The sequence below is a fragment of the Neofelis nebulosa genome, chromosome 7 (genome assembly GCF_028018385.1).
Source record: "Neofelis nebulosa isolate mNeoNeb1 chromosome 7, mNeoNeb1.pri, whole genome shotgun sequence".
NCBI classification, from domain to species: Eukaryota; Metazoa; Chordata; class Mammalia; order Carnivora; family Felidae; genus Neofelis; species Neofelis nebulosa.
The window spans coordinates 6440226-6462703 of NC_080788.1; the positions used below are offsets into that span (position 1 = coordinate 6440226).

Below are 22478 nucleotides of genomic sequence, written 5' to 3' on the forward strand. Positions count from 1 at the left end.
CAGCAACCACCAATCAGTTTTCTGTATTTAAGAGTCTGTTTGTTTCTCTTTTTTGTTTGTTTTTGTTTCTTAAAATCCACATATGAGCAAAATCATATGGTATTTGTCCTTCTCTAACTTAGTTCACTTTGCATAATACTCTCTAGTTCCATCCATGTTGTTGCAAATGACAAGATTTCATTCTCTTTTTATGGCTGAGTAATATTCCATTGTGTGTATATATATACCTCATCTTCTGTATCCATTCATCAGTCAATGGACACTTGGGTTGCTTCCATAATTTGTCTACTGTAAATAATGCTGCAGGAAACACAGAGAGGTACGTATATCTTTTTGAATTAGTGTTTTCATTTTCTTTGGTTAAATCCCCACTAGTGCAATTGCTGGGTCATAGGGTAGTTCTATTTTTCATTTTCTGAGGAACCTCCATACTGTTTTCCAGAGTGGCTGCACCAGTTTGCATTCCCACCGACAGTGCACGAGGGTTCCTTTTTTTCCACGTCCTCGCCAATACTTGTCATTACTGTCTTTTTGAGTCTAGCCATTCTGAGAGGTACGAGGCAACATCTCATTGTGGTTTCGATTTGCATTTCCCTGATGATGAGTCATGTTGAGCATCTCTGCCTGTGTCAATTGACCGTCTAGATGTCTTCTTTGGGGAAATGTCTGTTCGTGTCTTCTGCCCAGTTTGTCATTGGATTATTTGGTTTTGGGTGTTGAGTTGTATCAGTCCGTTGTTTATTTTGGATCCAAACTCTTTGTCAGGTGTATCGTTTGCAGATACCTTCTCCCATTCCCTAGGCTGCCTTGTCATTTTGTTGAAGCATTCCTTCACCGTGCACCTCTTATCTTGGTGTAGTCCAGGTGGTTTATTTTTCCTGATCACGTCTTGTCAGAGGACTGAAGCAGGCGGTGGAAGAGTTGGTAAGCCTGCATTTACTCAGCCCCGCCCTGCTCCGCCTTGGGAACCAGGAAGTCTCACCTGAATTCTTGGCTGCTTTTGTCCCTCTGCCATCTTATGGCTTAGGTTTTCTGGGCGTTTGCATTAGTAACAGAAGTTGCGGGGTTGAGGTGGCTGCTGACCTTGGCTCTCATCTTGATTTTCCCCCAATACAGATTCTCTCACTGGTGTACCTGGTTCTGCGCCCTGCTTGTCAACCCCCTCCATCCATTCTCCCTGCGCAGGAGGGTTGGTGTGGTATGGCGGGTCTCTGCCTGTACACAGGTAGGGACTGTTGCCTGCACCGGGCCCAATGCTGCGGGGCCTGACCTTCAGGGGCACCTTCTGACCCCTCATTCCTTCCCCCACTCTCACTAGGTGGGATCCTGCTGGTGATTGCATGGAGGTCCAGCCGTAGACGGGGACAGCATTCACAGTGGCTGTGTTCCCCTACAGATGTACTGTCTTGTGCTGAATTCCACCAGGGCCTTAACACCTGCTGCCTCACACACTTTCTTCTCCAACAGTACCAAACTTCACCGTCTCGCCATCTCCTACACTGAAAGGACCCTTCCTGGGGTTACTCTCTATGGCAATCTGCCGTCCAAATACATCCTCCTTGGTGTCTTTCCTGCTGATGAAACCCTGTCTGTTCTCCATGTGGAACCATCTGACTGTTCCCTAACCATCGTTGCCATGACCTCCTTGTCCCCGCCAGCAGGTGCCAGTGCTCCCTGCAACACGGCAGGTGGTGTGGGCAGGGGCCTCCGCCTCACTGCTGGGGATTGTGCTCATGCTGTCCGGGGCCAGCTGTGACAGCGGTGGCTCCTCCTGGGGTGTGAGGGTCACTGGGCTGGTGCTGGCAGTGGTGGGGGAGGGGGGCTGCTCAAGGCTCTCAGGGCTCCAGTCAGTTCCTGCTACAGAGTGAACTCTAATAACATCTTTTGATGAGGAGTTTTAATTCTTTTTAAACAGCTTTATTAGAAATATAATAACATATGCTAACTACACGTTTCATGTTTATTTGTTTTTGAGTGAGAGAGAAAGAGCAAGAGGGGGAGGGTCAGAGAGAGAGGGAGACACAGAATCCGCAGCGGGCTCCAGGCTCCGAGCCGTCAGCCCAGAGCCCGACGCGGGGCTGTGAGATCATGAGGCTTAACCGACTGAGCCACCCAGACACCCCCCGAACTACATGTTGAAAGTGTACAGTTTGACGTTTCGACATATGTATATCCCTGAAAACCATCACAAGACCGTGAACATATCCATCACCCCCAAAAGTTTCATCCTGCCCTTGGTAATCATTCCTTCCACCTTCCTCCCACCGCACCCCAGGCAAAAACTGATGCTCTCCGTCACTACCTTAGTTTGCATTTTCTAGCATTTTCTATAAATGGAATCATTCAGTATGTACTCTTTTTGTTTCTGATTTCTTTCACTCGGCGTAATTATTTTAAGATGCATCCACATCGTCATGTGCCTGAACATTAATAGTTCATTCCATCGTGTGGGCATACCGCAGTTGGCTTATCCACTCACGTGCTGATGGACTTTTGGCTGTTTCTGGGTTTTGGCTCTTACGCGTAGAGCTGCTTACAAACAGTCATGTGCACGTATCTGTATGGAGATATGCTCTTATTTCTCCTGTGTAAATATCAAGGCGTGGAATGCCTGGATTGTATGGTAGGCGTACGTTTAACTTTTCAAAAAAAAACTGCCAAAGGGACGCCTGAATGGCTCTGGCAGTACAGTGAGCAACCCTTGATCTCGGGGTTGTGAGTTTCAGCCCAGTGCTGGGCGTAGAGATTAAATTAATTAATTAATTAGTTAAAAAAATAAAACCTACCACTGAGAGGCCTGAGAAAATTAAAACTTAAAAGCTTAAGTTACGGGAAACTGAAACCTAACCAAGCTTAACCAGCTTGTTCCGCTTCTGTACAATTGCTTGGCGCGCCCATGTATTCCTGATCAATCATTGTTGCCTGGCACATCCATATGTTCCTGATCAACCATTGTTACTTGGCACATCCGTGTACTCCTGATCAATCATTGTTGCCTGGCACATCCGTGTATTCCTGATCAATCATTGTGATACCCGTACCCCCGGTTGTGGTCTGACCTAAAGGCAGGAACCAATCGAATACTGTTAAGTGTCCAACTTTAAACACCAACCAATCGCAGCTCTGTAACTGGAAAATTCCTGATTTCCCCATGACTTGTTTGTACCTGTCTATGAAAGGGGTGTAAAAACCTCTCTCAGGACCTCTCGGCGTCACTGGCAACGAGGGCGCAGAGGTCCAGGTTTGAACCTGCAATAAATGACCCTTGCTGCTTAGCTTTGACTCTGGACTCTGGTGGTTCGTTTTTGGGGGTCTCTTAGACTCTGGGCATTTCACCACAACGATTGTACCGTTATACTTGACCGCCAGCAGTGCACGAGAGTTCCAGCTGTTCTGTGTCTGTGTCCCTGTCAGCACTTGGTATGGTCGGTCTTTTTAATTTTAGCCAGGCTAATACATGCACAGTGGTAGGTCATCATGATCTTGACTTGCATTTCACCAATGACTAAGGATGTGGAGCATCTTACTGTCTTTCCAAATAGCTTCTTTGGTCAGCTGTCTTTTCTTTTCAAATCCTTTGCCCATTTTAAAAGCTGGGTTTTTGGGGCGCCTGGGTGGCGCAGTCGGTTGAGCGTCCGACTTCGGCCAGGTCACGATCTCGCGGTCCGTGAGTTCGAGCCCCGCGTCAGGCTCTGGGCTGATGGCTCGGAGCCTGGAGCCTGTTTCCGATTCTGTGTCTCCCTCTCTCTCTGCCCCTCCCCCGTTCATGCTCTGTCTCTCTCTGTCCCAAAAATAAAAAATAAAAAAAATAAAAAAAAACCCATTAAAAGCTGGGTTTTTTTAATCCTTCATTTTCGAGTTTGTGTTTTGAGAGTTCATCACATGTTCGGGATTCAAGTCATTTCTCGAGTCTGTGATTTACAATTATTTTCTCCCAGTCTATTGCTTGTCTTTTTATTCTTTTACCAGTGTCATCTACAGAAGAAGTTTTAAATTTAGATGAAGTCCAATTTGTCAGTTTTTTCCTGTATGTTGTGCTTTTGATGTTGTAGCTGAAACCTTTTGGCCTAACCCCAGGTCACGAGACTTTCTCTTATGTTTTCTTCTAGAGGTTTTATGATTTTAGATTTTACATATAGACATATGACCCACTTCAAGTTAATTTTTGTGTTTGTTGTGAGAATAAGAAGTTTTTAACTTTGATGAAGTCCAATACCAATTTTTTCTTTTATATTCAGTGCTCTTCATGTCCTAAGAAATATTGTAGCAAATATATTTTCTTGTGTTTTCTTCAAGAACCCTTTACATTTAGACCTATAATCCACCTCAAATTAATTCTTTTTAAAATGTTTATTTATTTATTTTGTGAGAGAGAGAGAGAGCGAGAGAGAGAGCGAGCACGGGTGCACAAGTGGGGGAGGGGCAGAGAGCGAGAGAAGGAGACAGAAAATCAGAAGCGGGCTCCAGGCTCTAGCTGTCAGTGCCGAGCCCGACGTGGGGCTTGAACCCATGAACCACAAGATCATGACCAGAGTTGAAGTCAGACGCTCAACCAACTGAACCACCCAGGCACACCTCTAATTAATTCTTATAGATGGTATAAAGTAAGGCTGAGGTTCATTTTCCCTCCCACTTTTTTTTTTTTTTTTGATGTTTATTTTTATTTTTGAGAGAGAGCATGAGTGGGGAAGGGGCAGAGAGAAAGAGGCAGGGACAGAGGACCAAAAGCGAGCTCTGTGCTGACAGCAGCAAGCCTGATGCGGGGCTTGAACTCACAAACCATGAGATCATGACCTGAACCAAAGTCGGACGCTCAACCGATTGAGCCACCCAGGTGCCCCATCCCTCCCACGTATTATTCTAGCATTCCAGCATCATTTGTTGAAAATACTTTCTCTTCCCCACTGACTTCTTTTGATGCCCATCAATGGTATTCTTTATAAGACAATGGTATTTTTTATAAGGCAATTAAAAATTTTACGGTGGGTTCACTGAGTCACAAAACACTTTCTGAGAACCCACTGAATACAGGTAGTGTGCTAGGAGCAGGGGAGGCATGGGTGAATAGTGTCCCCCGCCCTCAAGAAGGTTATGTCCAAGAGAAGAAGCGGTCATACGAACAAATAGGATGGAGGGTGGAGAAAACACTGTGACAGAAAGTCGTGCCGTATGGGGGTAGACAGAGGAGGGAGAGACCGGGTCCTTGGGGCATAAGAGGGAAAGTATCTCAGAGGATATATTTGAGCTGGTCTTGAGGGAAATGTAAGGAAGGAGGGAGATTTAACAGGTGCACGTGGTAGGCAGGGAGGCAAGGAGAATACTCCCAGCAGAGGGAACAGGATGTGAAGCAGCCTGGAAGATTCAGGGACTTGTAAGTAGTTGTTGAATGTGTCGGTCTGGTGCTCAATCTGGAGTTCCTTAGTAAGCGTCTTCTCTGGACAACATGGTAAGTGAATCCAAGGCATTCAGCATGTGCCCTTGGATGGCGGGGCATCTTTTAATCAGATCTCTTAGAGGAGGTGCTCTGTCCAGAGAGTCGCTATCTTTCTACTCTAGGACAGCTGTCGTCACCTCCATATTAAAAGTAAACTTCATCTGCTACAGCTCTGAGCCCAGCCACAGGTAAGAGAACAGGAACTTACCACTTCGTTGATGGCTTTGATTAGGAAAAGACCATCCTTACAAAAATAAAACAGTCTAGCGATACCTGAAATGGAAAAATCAGTGACAGACCATTGAGTCAGAGAAGAACCGGAATTTTATATCTGACTTTCTGAATTCTCAATTCTCATCGTGCGCTCATGGGTCCTTAGGCCTCCTCCTGGCCCCTCCACAGCCCCTGCTGATCTCAGTCTCCCTGCTTTCCTCCACCCCTGTCATGACATGTTCAGGCTGTTCTCCCTCCTGGATCCTCCCTACCGACGCTGGCCCATCCTCTTGTCCTGGAAGCCTCTGGAAAACACTCATAACTTGCCCCAATACCCATAATCCAGAAGGGCAAAGGCAAAGGGCCCACCCTGTAAGCAGGTCTAACTCGACCCACTAAACATCTGAGGGATATCTGCTCCATGACCACAAATGTCCCAGGGACAGCCAAGACACTCTCTTCCCTCAAGCGCACTGCACTGAGGGTCACACGGACGTGAAAGCAAGTAAACATAATGCAGCGTGATAGATGCGATCCCATCTTTAGGCCCCACTCCTCCTGAGTATCAACATTCCCCTTCCTGCTGCCCCAGGGCTGCGCGTGGTCAGCTCAGACCGCTGAGGCCTTATTCCCCTATGACTGCTGTCAAGCAATGGCATCATCGTCCACCCCATTATCTAAGGCAGAGAGGAGGACCATTTTTCTCACCTCCCCACTCACATCCCTGCTCACCTACCCCATACGCATATTCCACTGCTGGCCGAGTTTTGCCATTATGTTTACCTTTTTGTTTTCTAAACTTTTTATTTTGAACTAATTTTAGGCTTGTAGAAAAGTTGCGAAAATAGTTGAGTTCCCATATATCGCTCACGTCACTTCCCCCGTGATAACATCTTACATGAACACAGCACCATTTTTCTTTTCATTTTACCAGCCTGTGCCTTGGTTCAGAACTTCATAGTTTCTCTCTTCGATGAATGCAACACTTCTTCTTGGTTTCCCTCCCTGCCCTTTTTTTCTTTTTCTTTTTTTTTTAAGCAGCAACAGATGGGTTTATTTGGGAATAGTAGAGAATTGCAACCCTGGACCAGCAAACTACTGCAAAACCACATCTCTGCCTCTCATTTTGACTTTTCAGATTGCTACCATGGTGTCCTTCCTAAAATGCCAATCTGGTCAGGCCACTCACTCTCCTGTAGAAACAGGGCCCTCCAAGACTCTCTATGGTTCCATCTACAATAGTCCTCATGAAGGCCTGATTCATCCTCAAGCTGAGGGAAAAGAACCAATCCCTGGTTTCTATGAGCAGCAAGATTTCTGAGTACCCAAAGGGTGGGGACTCTGGGTCCACGTTGGCTGGTTCAAATCCTGCCTGTACCCCTTACCTTCTACGTTACCTCAAGTGAGTTATTTAACCTCAGTGCCTCAGATGCCTCTTCTGAAAAACAGGGATAATAAACTGTACTTACTTCCTAGGGCTGCTGTGAGGGTTAAATGGGCCAACCTATGTGTAATGTTAGAATAGTGCTTGGCACACCATCCTGTTCTGTAGACGTTAGTTAATGCTACGTGGTCAGGGAGAATTCTCCATGTCTGGCCTCACCCATACCTGGAAGGGAGATTTAGTTGAACGGTCTATAGACACTTATAAATTAGGCTAAAAAATAAATAAAAAGAACGAGTACCCGTTTCATCCACAGGAGCAATAAGTATTTCACTCCCCAAATCTGCGGCCCAGATGGAAGTGACATCAACCTTAAGTTTCTCCCAAATATACAGTCGTTTAGCATCGTACAGATTATAGATGGAGAACCCTTTGGCTCCTCCAATGAACACATAGTCTTGGGAAACAGCCATACAATTTGGCATTTTGTTGAGCTGGGAAAACGAAAACAAAGAAGAAAGGAATGCTTTTCAGCTGCCCCCATCTGCAAGAATATGGGCTGACTTTTCAGAGAGGCATGTGGGTCCTTCCTGGATATAGCATCACCCCAAATAGTGCTCCTCTAAATATCTTGGCCAAGCATCAAGACAGTCATAGCATTCTACTTTTAGGGGAAAGGAGCCAGAGAAAACAAGTACACATTCACAACACTAACCCTGACCACGAGCCCTCTGAGGAGTGGACAAGTGGTCCCATTCCCTGTACTTTTTTCACGTAGAACACTGCAGAAAGAGCTATAGCTGAGGCACTGGCAGATTCTCAACCATCAAGCAAAAGGGTGATTAATATATTCAGAAGTATTTTTAAATAACAACAGAATATAAAAGGCTTTCTGTGTAGTCTTCGACTAACCAGAATATCCATTTCCCCGGGGCAATTATGAGACCCATTTTAATCGACAGCATGCTTATAATCTTTCAGAAATGCCCCCGTCTTATTGAATGAAGGATCCTTGGAGGAATTCCTTCCCCGGATCAGGCGTTTTCATTTATTAGTACTCAGCTGGGAAACGGACTCGTGGTCGGCGGCTCCGTACCTTGCTTTCTACAAGCGGACGGTAGATGGTGGGCTGGACCCGGCTGTGCTCCGCTTCCCTCAGCGCATCCCTCTTCATGATCACTTCCCAAGCCTGGTCAAACAGAAGGTTCACCATCTTGTTGATCATTCGGTAAGGCTGAGGCAGGGATTCCAGCTCCTGTCCTGAATCTTTGAAGGCAAAATCCTTTTCATCGTCCTGAGGCCAGTCCTGCTCTGTTGGGGACGGCACCTCCAGCGGCACCTTTCGTACAAAGCTGGAGAGCCTCATCTTACGGACTTGACTTCCTCCGGGGGCTGACATCACAGAAGCCGGCCCTGGAAACTTCTATGAAACTCTGAAAAGCTGATAAAGGAAGCAAGCGAAGGTACTTTGAGAAACAGGGCAAGTTACCAGAAGACAGCACGTCATCCCTTCTAGCACAGAAACAGGCCCATGGGACTGTTTATTCTAGAGACGGACACTTTCCTTATTTACTACAGGGCCCTTCATATTAGTATGGATATCACGTCAGTATGGATATGTGCTTTTCATATCAGTAAGGAGAGCAGCAGAAACGGGTATTGACAAGTCGCATCTTCCAGGCTGGCCCAAGATGACGTGTGTGCACTATGGTGCAGGGAGAGGACTTAGGTATTCTTGTTGCCCTTCTCCTTCTGCTAAGAGAGCGTCCGTCTCAGTCCCAACTAGAAGCCAGCCTACCCCCTACGTTCTCCTGCTTCTTCCATCTCCGCAAATGGCTGTGCCCAGGCCAGCTGGGTAGCGAGCCACGTCTGCTCTCCTTCGTTTCTTTCACCTCCGACCAGATGCCGTTAAGCACTTCTAATCCTTGCTGTCTCATTTGCTCCTTTCTCTCTAAGCCCACAGCTACCAACCAGGAGTTCTGTAGGCACAGTGCCCAGGGCCTGTGAGATTTTTCTAGGGGCTACAGAAATGTTTGAGACTTGAAAATTGACTAAAAGGAGACAAAACCCCCACAAAATCAAAACTGTTCATCATCCACAAAAGTATTGCAACTCTCTGGCTCCAGCCTGCATGTGGGCATCATGTTTCTGTACAGACCTGTACAAATTATAAACAAGGCTTTCAAATATTATAGTTAAATAAAGGCATTTAATGTGGCACATGGGGTCTGTTTTAAGATGAATAACACGTAGCAGACTGGGGTCCTGCACTGTCAGCACTGGGGGCCGTGGAAGTCTTGTAAAAACCCGCGGCCGTCATCTTTCCTCACCCGCTAGGGTACACCTGTGATGTTTCCGGCGCATGGGTAGAGGAGCCAGGTGTCTGAATATGAGAGAAAAGAACCACCTGAAAGAATTGGTGGGGACAGCAACCTGAGCTCCCACGGGGCCAGGAGTAATGCCTGGTGGAAACAACCAGGGAGAATGGAAAGCCTCGTAATTCACAAGCTTTGGGTGGAGTGCTCAGAAGAGTCTTGCCAAGTAGCGGGGAAAATTAGCCCTCGAATAAATGCCGCTCTGGCATTGCCAATCCAGTCTTAGAAGTTACGAGATCAAACGACTGATAAATAACTGCATACCAAAACAAAGCTTAAGAATACTTAGAGGAATACAGAAATATCCAGCATCTAATGAAGGAAATGTCTGGGATCCAATAAAAAAACTACCTGGCATTCAGAGGCAAGAAAACACACCCATAATGAAGAGAAAAGTCAATTAATTGAAGCTGACTCATAGTCAACACAGCTATTAGAAGTAGCAGGGAAAAAACAGTTTTATATGTGTGTGTATATATATATATATATATATATATATATATATATATATATATATAAAACAGAATATAAAAGACTTTCTGTATAGTCTTCAACTAACCAGAACACCCATTTTATATATATATATATATATATATATATATATATACACACACACACATATAAAACTTTATATATATACACACACACACACACACACACATATATATATATATATATATATATATATATATATATTCCACATGTTCAAAAACGAAGAGGAAAAGTCAAGTAGAGATGTGGAAGGTACAAAGTAACCCAAACTGAACTTTTATTTATTTAGTTTTAAACTTTTTAATGTTTATTTATTTTTGAGAGAGACAGACAGACAGGGCATGAGTGGGGAAGGGACAGAGACACAGAATCTGAAGCAGGCTCCAGGCTCTGAGCTGTCAGCACAGAGCCCGTTACGGGGCTCGAACTCACAAGCTGCGAGATCATGACCTGAGCCGAAGTCTGACCCTCAACTGACTGAGCCACCCAGGTGCCCCACCCCAACTGAACTTCTAGAGATGAAAACTACAGTGTCTGAGATGAAGAACACGTTTGATTAATCACAAACTTTCAGAGCAAAATAAATTAGAAGATTAGTGAATTTGAAGATACAGCAATAGAAACAACCAGAAAAAATGAAGTGAGGTGTGGGAGTTACCTGAAGTTCCCTAATATGTATGACTGAAATCCCCAAAGGAGGGAAGAAACAAAAAAAATCTGTAGAAATAGACAAAATATGTCTAAATATGATAAAAACTATAAACTCACAGATCCAAGAAGAAAAACAAGTCCTAAGGAAATGAAACATGAAGAAATCTATACCAAGGCACATCGTGATCAAAACTAAAGATGCGATAAAGACAAATTTTGAAAAGCAGCCAGAGGGAAAAAAAAAAAAGACGTGAATAAAGGAACAAAATACAGGAGAGCAGCAGATTTCCTGAAGGAAAGCACCAGTGAGAGAGCAGTGAAGCAGTGTTCTAGAAGACTCTAGCCAACGACAGCAGTGTTCAGCTTCTTTTTTAAGTACGTATGAAATATTTACCAAGACACATCACATCCGGGTCTGTAAGCCAAGTCTTAATAAATTTAAAAGTACTCAAGTCATACAAACTATGTTTTCTGACCACTCAGAATTATTTTAGAAGTCAATAACAGAGATTTAGAAAGATGCAAAACCTCAAAAATAACACGCTTCTTAATAACTTATGGATCACTACACATACTTATTAGAATGGCTAAAATAAAAAAAAAAAAAGTATTGACAATACTAATAAAGATGCAGAGTAAGTGGGCAGGAATACAAAATGATACCACCGGAAAAGGATTTGGCAGTTTCTTATGAAGTTAAACATATATTTTACTCTATGACCCAGCAAGTGCGCTCCTGGGTATCTACTCCAGGAGTATGAATACTTACACTCACACACAAGCCTGTACACAAATGTTTATAGTGGCTCTACTTACAATTGCCAAAAATAAAAAAAACAATCCAAATAGCCTTCGCTGGGTAAGTGATAAATCAACAGTGGTGTATCCACATAATGGAATACTCCTTGGTAATAAAAAGTAAAAAACTACTGACATACACAAAAATCTGGATGAATCTCAAAGACATTATGCTCAGTGAAAGAAACCAGTCTCAAAATTTATGTGCAGCGATTCTATTTATATGGCATTCTAGAAAAGACAAAATGAGTAATGGGGGACGGATCAGTAGTTGCCAGGAGTTATGGGTGGAGGAAGAATATTATTTAAAAAAAGGATAGCATGAGGGGGGTTGGGGGGGGGCGATGAAGCTGTTTTACCCAGATTGGAAAGGAAGATATAAAGCTGTCTTTATTCCTATTCAATATGATTATCTACATAGGAAATCTGATGAAATCTACCAAAAAATCTACTAAAACTAATAAATGATGTTGGCAAGGTTGCAGGATATAAGTTCAATATACAAAAACCTACTGTATTTCTATATACTGGCAACAAAAATCAAAAATTGAAATTAAAAAATACTATAATAGTATCAAAAGTATTATATAGGGATAAACCTGGCAAAAGTTGTATAAACTGTACACTTAAAGCTGTAAAATATTGCTGAGAGAAATTAAAGGAGACCTAAGTAAATGGGTTGAGATACAATTTTGTTAAGATGTCAATTCTTCCCAAATCTAAAATTCAACACAATCCCTATGAGAGTCCCAGCTGGCCTTTTTTTTTTTCTTTTAAGAAATTAAGAAGCCCATTTTATAATTCATATGGATATGCAAAGTACCTAGAATAACCAAAATAACTTAGATAAAAAAGGACAGAATTGGAGGACCAACACTACCTAGTTCAAGACTATTATAAAACTACAGTAATCAAGACAGTGTGGTATTGACATCAAGCTACACAAATAGATCAGTGAAACCAAATAAAAAGTCCAGAATTAGACTCACATATGAACAGACAGCTTATTTTTGACAAAGGCGCAAACCTAATTCAGTGGGAAAAGGATAGGGTTTTTTTTCTCCAATAAATAATGCTGCAGCAATTCAATATCCACATGGAAAAGAAAATGAACTCTGATCTATACCTTGCAGCATATACAAAAATTCACTCAAAGTAGATCACAGACCAAAATGTAAAATTTTAAACCATGTAGCTTCTGGAAGAAAACATAGGAGAAAACCTTTGCAATCTTCAGTTAGACAAAGATTTCTTCGATATGACATTGAAGCACAATCCATAAAAGAAGAAATGGGTAACTTAAACCTTTCAGAAATAAGTGTATGTTTTTCAAAAACCACCATTTAGAGGATAAAAGATAGTCCACAGTCTGGGAGAAAATGGTTGCAGGTCATATATATGATAAATTACTTATGTCCAGAATATTTTGCACATTCTTAAAACTCAGTAATAAGAAATGACTCAATTCTTTCAAATGGGCCAAAGGTTTGCGCACTTAACCAAAGAAGATATAACCGACGGACATGGGCACACGAAGAGATGTTCCATGTCATCAGTTAGTGAAATGGCAATTACAAGCACAATACATGTGTATTAGGATGCCTAAAGGTAAAAAGATCACACCAAGTGTTGTCAAGGATGTGGAGGACCCGGAATCCCTCCAACTACTGTTGGGAAGGTAAAATGGTACCATCAGTTTGGAAAACAGTTTAGTAACTTCTTAAAAAGTTAAACATATGGGGCACCTGGGTGGCTCAGTCGGCTAAGCGTCCGACTTCGGCTCAGGTCACGATCTCGTGGTCCGTGAGTTCGAGCCCGGCGTCGGGCTCTGGGCTGATGGCTCAGAGCCTGGAGCCTGCTTCCAATTCTGTGTCTCCCTCTCTCTCTGCCCCTCCCCTGTTCATCCTGTTCATGCTCTGTCTCTCTCTGTCCCAAAAATAAATAAACGTAAAAAAAAAAAAAAAAAGTTAAACATACTACCTACCACTATAGCCAGTCATCCCACTCCTCAGTATGATATAAGGGAACTGAAAACACATCCACACATAGGCTTCTACATGAATGTTCATCATGGCTTCATTAGTAGGAGCCCCAAACTGGAAACAACAAATGTTTATCAATAGGCAAACAGATAAACTCCCAGACAGTCACATCCCATATTTAGTGGGCATACAAAATAGCACAGCCACTTTGGAAAATAGTCTGGCAGTTTCTCACAAAGTTGAACATACACTCGTCCTATGATTCAGGAATTCCATTCCTACATATTACACAAGAAAAACTTAACATTTCATATGAAAATCTGTGCTGTGCTATATTTATAGCACCTTTATTTATAATTGCCCCAAGCTAGAAACAACATGCACTTCAGTGCGTGAAGAGTTAATGAACTATGGTAGGTCCATACAATGGAATACTAGTTAACAATAAAAAGCTATAAACTACTGATTATGCTAAGTGAAAAAAATCAGATAGAAAAAGCTACATACTACATGATTCAATTTGATATTGTGAAAAAGCAGAATTATAGGTATGGAGAACAGACTATATAAATCTGTGTTTAGAAGCACCCTGTGCTTTATCATCTAACGTATCATTGTGTTGTGTTTACTATGTACTCGCGTCCCCCATTAACCTTTTACCTTAGGCTGAGAGCTTAGCACAGTGGTCGGGACATGGCTAACATTCAATACATTTGCCTGCAGTATTGCCCTACCCTGGGACATAAATTTAGAGGATACTTCTGTCTCTCTCCCAAGCACTTCCCTCTGAAAAGGATGAGTAATTTGTGGGGCCAAGAGATTACACCCACCCAGAGCCTAGATGCACCCTTCTGGAGTCTAGACCGTGTTCAGGTACCTATACCCCTGAAGTTTACTGCCCAGATGATGCCAAGGCCTGCACAAACTTCTTTCCCAGCTTTCTCTTGAGGGCAGGCCCAGATGCTAATGTGTGCACCCCTAGACGTGAAAGATGGCCAAGGCATGGCTATTTGCAGGGGCAGGGGCAGGGGCAGGGGCAGAACTTGGATGTGGCTTGGAATATCCACACATTGTATGTAAGGCCCCTCTCAGTGATGTGAATGGCAGCCAGGAATGAGAAGAGAAGGGGTGTGGGAAAGGACCAGGGGGCCAGCTCTCACCACAGTACCATATTCCAGCTGTGTTTCCAGGTATTGCAAGCAGCCCAAGAATTCCTTTTTTTAAAAATAGAATTTATTGTCACGTTAGCTCACATACAGTGTATACAGTGTGCTCTTGGCTTTGGGAGTAGAGTCCCATGATTCATCGCTTACATACAACACCCAGTGCTCATCCCAACCGATGCCCTCCTCAATGCCCATCACCCATATTCCCACCTACCCTGCCCCCCCCCCCATCAACCCTCAGTTCTTTCTCTGTATTTAAGAGTCTCTTATGGTTTGCCTCCCTCCCTCTCTGTTTGAAACTATTTTCCCCTTCCTTTCCCCCGTGGTCTTCTGTTAAGTTTCCCAAATTCCGTATGAGTGAAAACATATGATATCTGTCTTCCTCTGACTTATTTCACTTAGCAGAATTACCCTCCAGTCCCATCCACGTTGTTGCAAATGGCAAGATTTCATTCTTTCTCATTGCCAAGTAGTATCCCATTGTGTATATATACACACCACATCTTCTTTATCCGTTCATCAGTTGAGGGACATTTGGGCTCTTTCCATCATTTGGCTATTGTTGAGAGTGCTGCTAGAAACATTGGGGTACCTGTGCTCCTATGCATCAGTACTCCTGTATCCCTTGGATAAATTCCTAGCAGTGCTATTGCCGGAGCCCAAGACTTCTGAATGTGAAACTGGTAGAAGGTAGAAGACAAGGTAGAAGAACAGAACGTATCTAATGTGACAATTGGGTTACCTTGACTTAAAACTTTTAAATATTTAAACGTATGGAACGTGTGGGGCGCCTGGCTGGCTCAGTCAGTGGAGCACAGGAGGCTCGATCTTGGGGTCATGGGTCTGAGCCCCACTTTGGGCGCAGAGATTAGTTAAAAAAAAAAAAATCTTTGGGGCACCTGGGTGGCCCAGTTGGTTGAGCATTAGGTTCTTGATTTCAGCTCAGGCCATGATCTCACTGTTTGTGAAATCGAACCCCATATCAGGCTCTGCACTGACAGCACAGAGTCCACTTGGGATTCTCTCTCTCTCTGCCCCTCCCCCACTCTCTAAATAAATAAATTTAAAAAAATTAAATCTTTAATATTAATTAATTAATTAATTAATTAACATATGGTATGTGGGTCTCTATTTGTAGTCCTACCCCGGGGCCTGCAAATGTTAAGGGCAGGCCTGACAAAGGGAATAAAGATTACAAAAATAGCTCACCTTACTTTTTGATTACAGGGGGTACATTATAAAATTACTGCTATGGAAGGGGTGGGATTTCACATCTTCAGGCCCCAGAAAACTGCCATTCAGTGGTGCAGTTTCATCATAATTAACTTCTGCCTCCACTGTGTTCATGTTAGCCCTTCTAGGACTTCCTCAAGTAGCAATCTTCTTACAGTACTCAATAAACCTAGCAGACAATTCTCTCACTTTACCCAGCTCTCCGTGCTAGAAACACATGCCACAAACTGGCTTATCTCTGCTCTAACCATTTCCTTCCCCAGACCTGGAGCTGCTGTTCCTCAAGGGAAACCGAGGCACAGAGGTGGGAAATGATGCGGCCCCAAAGACCCCAAGCAAAACCTGAAGGGAATCTGCCTGCATTCAGGATGCCACATGAGTTTTTCCTGAGTTCCCAGGGTCTCCGGGAACGCCGGTGGCTGGGGAGACGGCCCCCCGTCCCGCAAAGCCCCCCTCTAGGAGACCCTAGATATCAAAGGGCGTCTGGGGACACGCGGGGAACCGCTGAACCCCAGCCCAAATGCCGAGCTTCCGCTCACCTGCGCCGGCAGCTTGGCGTCGCCTTAGTAACCGCCACTTCCGGCCGCCACCGGAAGTCCGCGAAGTCCCTGGTCGGAAGGCGCGTCCGCCCCCACGGGGGCGGGGAGACTCAATCTGTCCCGCGGGGGACCCGGCGACACCCTGGAGGATTCGAGTCTGCGCCGCGGGTGGCACGTGGCCTCGGCTGGGCGTCATGGATGCCTTCACCCGCTTCACCAACCAGACCCAGGGCCGGGACCGACTCTTCAGGTGAGTCAGGAGCCCGCGGCCTTCACTCCTTCCCGGTGCCGCAACCCGAGCTGGTCCCGTGTGGTTCGGCCCCGGAGGAGGGACCGAGTTCGTTTCTGGAGCCGCTCTCCGGCCCCTCTCTGGCACTCTGCGGGACTCCGGCGGAGCCTCCTCCCGGCAGCCTCCGAGGCCCTCACCGTGGTGGACCAGTCCCCCAGCCCTCTTTTTTTTTCAAGTAATCACTACACCCACCATGGGGTTCGAACTCACACCCCCCAGGATCAAGAGCCCCACGCTCCACCGCTACACCTGAGCCAGCCAGGTGTCCCCGCCAGGATTTTTTTTTTTTTTTTTAATGTTGATTTTTGAGATAAAGAGAGCACAAGCAGAGGAGGGGCAGAGAGGGAGAGAGAGAAACACAGAATCTGAAAAAGGCTGCAAGGCTCCAGGCTGCCAACGCAAAGCCCCAACTCAGGGCTCGAACCCACAAACTGAGATCATGACCTGAGCCCAAGTCCCAAGTTGGAGGTTAACCGACTGAGCCACTCAGCACTCCCCCATCTCCCCATCCCCCACCGCCACCCCCCACCAGGAATTTTATAAGATGAACTTTGGGTTGGCATTTGTGGCCAGGGAAGCCAACCCCTTGGCTGTGGTTTCAAATACCCCATGAAACGCTTATGGAGACACAGAAATTGTATTTATCTTTTATCATCGTCCTGCCTACCTCATTGAGATTGTAGGGAAGGAACAATTCTTCCTCTACCTTCAAGGTCTTTCAGCCAGCCAAAGAATTAAATTTACACAAAACAGGTTCACAGGAGGAAAAATCAAAAAACAAAAAAATCAAGGATGTGTGCACAGTGGCTGGTATTGAGACCTGAAGAAATGACCAAGGCAGGGATTTTTTTCTTCTTTTGAGACACAGAGACAATACATTTATGAGGAATTGACAGGATAAAGAAAGCAGGTGTTTGGAAACTTCAGTTAGGAGGGAATCCTAAACAGAATTTAGGCTGAGTTGGTAGGGTTAGAAAAAAAGTAACCAGGTTCGTTTCTGAAGCTTTCTCTGTTTTGAAGTCCCTATCTCTGGCGACAAGGATGTCCTTTTACTTCCTTAGTACAGGGAGGCTATTTTGCACATGGAAGATGTGTTTCCGGCCTTCTGGGTGACAGAGGAGTCTCTGAACCGCTGTTTCTTAAGTAATTTTTATTTAATTTGTATGCCAAAGTGGCACATTTTGGGGTGGCCTACCCTTGGCCTCTACGGTTCCCTTTTCTGAAACTTCCCTGGACGTTTTCTTGCTTTAAAAGTTGAGCTGATAAATTGTCCCGTCTGCTTGAACCAGTGTCTTAGTTCTGAGGATAGGTCATTTTAGTTAAACTCACTTCGGGAGGCGGCGATACAAGTGTGTTCTCACAGTTAGGCCTGTGGTTCAATTATCCAGGTAATAAATAAGGCCTTTCTCTGGAAATTAAAAGAAAAATAATGACCAGTGATTGGATCAAGTTATAAAACCAGTTTCTGAGTCCTGAATGTAGCCAGTCCAGAGGGTTTCTAGTTGTCACGCGAAAGCATCTTTACGTAAAGTGAGGGCAGGCAGTGGCAATCTGGTGGAGTTTCTTGGTTTGTAACTTGAGTGTCTCTGGTGATCATTTCGAGTGGCCCATAGAGCACCAGGCACGAAGATCGTTTATGTATGAGCTTTTTCGGAAGTGCTCATCAAGTTGTTCATACTCAGTTTGCAGGGCTTCGGGGAAAAGCGTGGTCTTAGTTATCAAATGATTTCAAGTCAAACAGATAGAAAATATCAAAAATAATAGTTTGGAGAATTGTAGCCAAGCATTGGAAGAAACTAAAAGGAAATCAGGATCTAGTCCAGTTTATAATGAATTGTATTTGAATCTAATATCCACAGAGGTGTGTTACTGAGACATTGTTTTTTTTTTCCCCATAATCACCTTCATTTTACTAGAGATAGCCAAATTAAGACTAATTTCTTTGCCAAATGAATCTAGTTTGGATAAACTTGGCCTGATGATTTACATAAGTACAGCAAAAATAGTGATTAATCATACAGGCTCTTTTAAATCCAGGGCCAGCTGGGTGGCTCAGTCAGTTGAGCATCCAACTTGGGCTCAGGTCATGATCCCACGGTTCATGAGTTTGAGCCACACCCTGGGCTGTGTTCTGACAGCTTGGAGCCTGGCGCCTGCTTCGGATTCTGTATCTCCCTTCTCCCCCCCCCCCCCCCCGCCCCCTCTTAAAAATAAACATTAAGAAGAAAAACACTTAAATCTGCTGTTGAACTTTAAACAGCCTCTTGAGGCCAGAAGCCAAGCCAAATACTTGCCATCAGACTTCACCTGTAATACCTATAGGTTAAAGTTCATTGCTCTCTTCTTGAGGTCCCCCAAATACCCTGAGGTTCTTGCACCCGCCAGGAAGTGACCTCCTTTACTCACCTGGTGAGAGGCTCCTGCTGGGAGCCCTGCAAGCAGGGTATTAGGCTCTTCTTCCAAAAGGCTTTACTGGCTCCATATGATCACCATTAGTGCCTTAAAACTCTCTAGCCATATCTGAATTTATGCCTGTCTCCCAAATGTGACATTCCAGTCAAAGCCTTGGTAATATAACCAGTGTTTCTAACCATGTCCTGTGCAAGGAGAACAAACTCTCATTGAACTTACCCAAATAAATATGTTGTCAAAAAAACATAAGAATTCAATGAGAGTTTTTGAATTCTAGAGGGATCAGACAGGGAGAAAAAGATAAATTGTTGTGAATCATAGCTTAAGAGAAAAACTTTTCTTAAATCTGGAAAAACAAAACATTAAAAGTCAGTGTTTCAAACAAAAATGTCATTAAACTTATAATTATCCTCCTCAGTTCGTTTATGTTATTCTTGATCTGCTTAAATTCAGTTTTTCCTTTAGTTCCAGACATTCTTACCCAGTTCAGTTTTATGATCTTAAAATTATCAGAACCCTGCATTTGTCAAAATTCCTTTTTATGAATCTCTCAAGATGAAACGCATTTGCAGGAAGCTTTTGGAGAAGCATCCAAGTAAAGTATTAACTGTCTGTAAATGCTAAAAGAATTAAAAATGGCCATGGTTACAGATCTGCTTAGAGTTTGTCAGGGAGCAAGAATTCCTGTCCACTCAAAGGTCCTTCTAGAATCAAATTGACATGAGACAGATTAACAGGAAAAAAATCAAATTTGATAATGGGGATCCACGTAGACATGGAAATTCCAAAGGCAGGCAAGATGAGGTATATATGTCATTCTGAACTAAGGAGAAGGGATAGGGGTCTGGGGCTTCAGAGGAAAGGAATGTACTTTTACAGTGTGGTAAGAACAGATGTTTGGTAATTTGACATTTGCCCTACGGTACAGATGGGTCATTCAGATAAGGGTCATTCAGATAAAATGTATCTTTGCTAATCACCCTTATTCTGGGAAAGAACCTCAATTTGGATTCTACGTAGTTAAGGAAGGGGCAGAAGTTTCCCTTGAGCCCACAGGGTCTCAAGTGCCTTCAGCTCAAAATAATCCACATGCCAAAGGGGTACATTTTTTTTTTTTCAAAGGGGTACATTTTGGGGGGACCTGTCATGAACCCCTTTAAGTTCATTACAGTGCAACTGACAAGGAAACTTATTTCTGTGACATCTAACACTTCAAGATAGTTCTATACCAGTACATATCAGATTTCTAGGAGTTTCATATAATTTCTAGAACACATATCTTAGTAATATATATCTATACAAATGTAATTTAAGAGGGTTTAGTATCACTTACTTGACAATGCTTCTCATGTAATTTAACACAACAAATAAACCTAATTAATGTAATAGCTCCTTTTTTATAAAAGGAGACCAAATATTTTGAAATGTTCCATGGACCCTCTGGAACATTTCAGTTAAGTTGTAGACTTGATTTTAGAATTTGATGTTGGGAAGTTTGTCAAAAAATATCAAAACATTTGATTAAATAAGATCACAGATCATGATGAAACAATATCAATTTAGCTAAAGTGACAATAAAAATTTTTTTTTTTAATGTTTATTTATTTATTTTTGAGAGAGAGCACAAGCAGGGGAAGGGCAGAGAGACAGGGAGAGAGAGAATCCCAAGCAGGCTCCCTGCAGTCCACACAGGCCTCACTGTCCTTGAAGTGCCCGACACAGGGCTCGATCTCACGAACCATGAGATCATGGCCTGAGCCGAAATCAAGAGTCAGTCGCTTAACTGACTGAGCCACCCAGGCAATAAAAAATTTTAAAGACAAATACAAAGGGTTACATAGTTGTAAGCAAAACTTAGCTTTTTTAGTATTAAGAAGACTCAGTTTTTTTGAATAATCAAAGATCGGATAAAGACAAAGCATTGAATCTTTGTTTTTCTAGGCAGATTACATGAAAGGTAAAAAACTCTTTACAATTTCTTATAAAAAGCAAACCAATAACCTAAGAAAACTTCTTCCTTTCATTTTATTTCATTTCATGTCAATTCCAGTATAGTTAATAGAGTGTTATGTTAGTTTCAGGTGTACAATATAGTGATTCAGTGGTTCCATATATTACTGAGTGCTCATCAAGATAAGTGTGCGCTTAATCCCCTTCATCTATTTTACCCATCCCTCCACCCACCTCCCCTCTGGTTACCATCTGTTTGTTTTCCGTAGTTAAGAGTCTGTGTTTTGGTTTGTCTTTTCTCTCTCTCTCTCTCTCTCTTTTGTTTCTTAAATTCCACATATGAGTGAAATCGTATGGTATTTGGCTCTGACTTATTTCACTTAACATCATACTGTCTAGATTCCCCCCAGGTTGTTGCAAATGGCAAGATTTCTTTTTTTTTTATGGCTGAGTGATAGTCCAGTGTGTGTGTGTGTGTGTGTGTGTGTGTGTGTGTGTGTGTGTGTGTCTCCTTTAACCTATTGATGGGCACTGGGTTGCTTCCATAATTTAGCTATTGTAAATAATGCAGTAAACATAAAAGTACATATATCTTTTCAAATTAGTGTGTTTGTATTCTTTAGGTAAATACTCAGTAGTGGAATTACTGCATCATATAGTAATTCTATTTTTAATTTTTTAAGGAACCTCCATACTATTTTCCACAGTGCGTGCCTGTACCACTTTGCATTGCATTCCCACCAACAGTGCAGAAGACTTCCTTTTTCTCCACATCCTCAACACTTGTTTCTGAAAACTTCTACCTTTTGAAAGAGAAAAATTCTAATTTTTCACCAGTATACTTTTGATATTAAAACTCATTTTTTTTTTAAATATGTATTTATTTGGAGAGAGAGCGCAAGTGGGAGAGGGGTAGAGAGACAGGGGACAGAGGATCTGAAGCAGGCTCTGGGCTGACAGACTGACAGCAGTGAACCCGATTTGGGGCTCGAACTCACAAACAACGAGATCATGACCTGATCAGAGGACACTCAACCAACTGAACCACCCAGGTGCCCCTTAAAACTCATTGTTAGATAAGTTTATTTTAATCTTAGCCAGTACTGACCACATATAAAATTCGTTTTCAAAGGTTCCTTTTCCCTAAACTTTCTACAACCTTTTTTTTTTTTTTTTTTTTTTTTTTTTTTTAAATTTTTTTTTTTTTTCAACATTTTTTATTTATTTTTGGGACAGAGAGAGACAGAGCATGAACGGGGAGGGGCAGAGAGAGAGGGAGACACAGAATCAGAAACAGGCTCCAGGCTCCGAGCCATCAGCCCAGAGCCTGACGCGGGGCTCGAACTCACAGACCGCGAGATCGTGACCTGGCTGAAGTCGGACGCTTAACCGACTGCGCCACCCAGGCGCCCCTTTTTTTTTTTTTTTTTTTAATATCCAGATTTTTGTCGTAAGTTTTCCCTCTTTAGATGATTAGCCTCACTTTAGGATAAAAAAATTTTTTGCCCCCCAAAAATGTATTTCCGTTCTTCATACTTTTTCTTACCAAAAACATACATT

At 43.2% G+C, this 22478-nt stretch overlaps 2 protein-coding genes and 1 long non-coding RNA gene across 6 annotated transcripts in view; 1 reads left to right on the plus strand and 2 right to left on the minus strand.

Moving 5' to 3' along the window:
* The window catches only part of WDR93 (WD repeat domain 93), a 51155-nt gene extending 34813 nt beyond the window's left edge, over positions 1 to 16342 (minus strand). Inside the window, exons 1-4 of one of the 2 annotated variants that reach the window (XM_058736589.1) lie at positions 13332 to 13465; positions 8128 to 8472; positions 7333 to 7525; positions 5643 to 5707 (exon numbers count right to left, since the gene is read on the minus strand). In XM_058736589.1, coding sequence (XP_058592572.1) covers positions 5643 to 5707; positions 7333 to 7525; positions 8128 to 8430 — 561 coding nt within the window. In that variant the 5' untranslated portion in view covers positions 8431 to 8472; positions 13332 to 13465. Of the gene's footprint in view, positions 1 to 5642; positions 5708 to 7332; positions 7526 to 8127; positions 8473 to 13331; positions 13466 to 16267 lie in introns of those variants that run through there. The other variant, XM_058736588.1, reaches the window with a different exon arrangement.
* PEX11A (peroxisomal biogenesis factor 11 alpha) overlaps positions 1 to 22478 on the plus strand; it is a 74896-nt gene that overhangs the window by 42274 nt on the left and 10144 nt on the right. For 2 of the 3 annotated variants that reach the window (XM_058736586.1, XM_058736585.1), the window contains exon 1: positions 16324 to 16517. In XM_058736586.1, the coding sequence (XP_058592569.1) occupies positions 16462 to 16517 (56 nt within the window). In that variant the 5' untranslated portion in view covers positions 16324 to 16461. Of the gene's footprint in view, positions 1 to 15991; positions 16518 to 22478 lie in introns of those variants that run through there. The other variant, XM_058736587.1, reaches the window with a different exon arrangement.
* Positions 17192 to 19798, minus strand: LOC131516032 (uncharacterized). The gene is made up of 2 exons (XR_009263817.1): positions 18963 to 19798; positions 17192 to 18247 (listed from the first exon to the last, which is right to left on the minus strand). It is a non-coding gene; the product is annotated as an uncharacterized LOC131516032 (long non-coding RNA).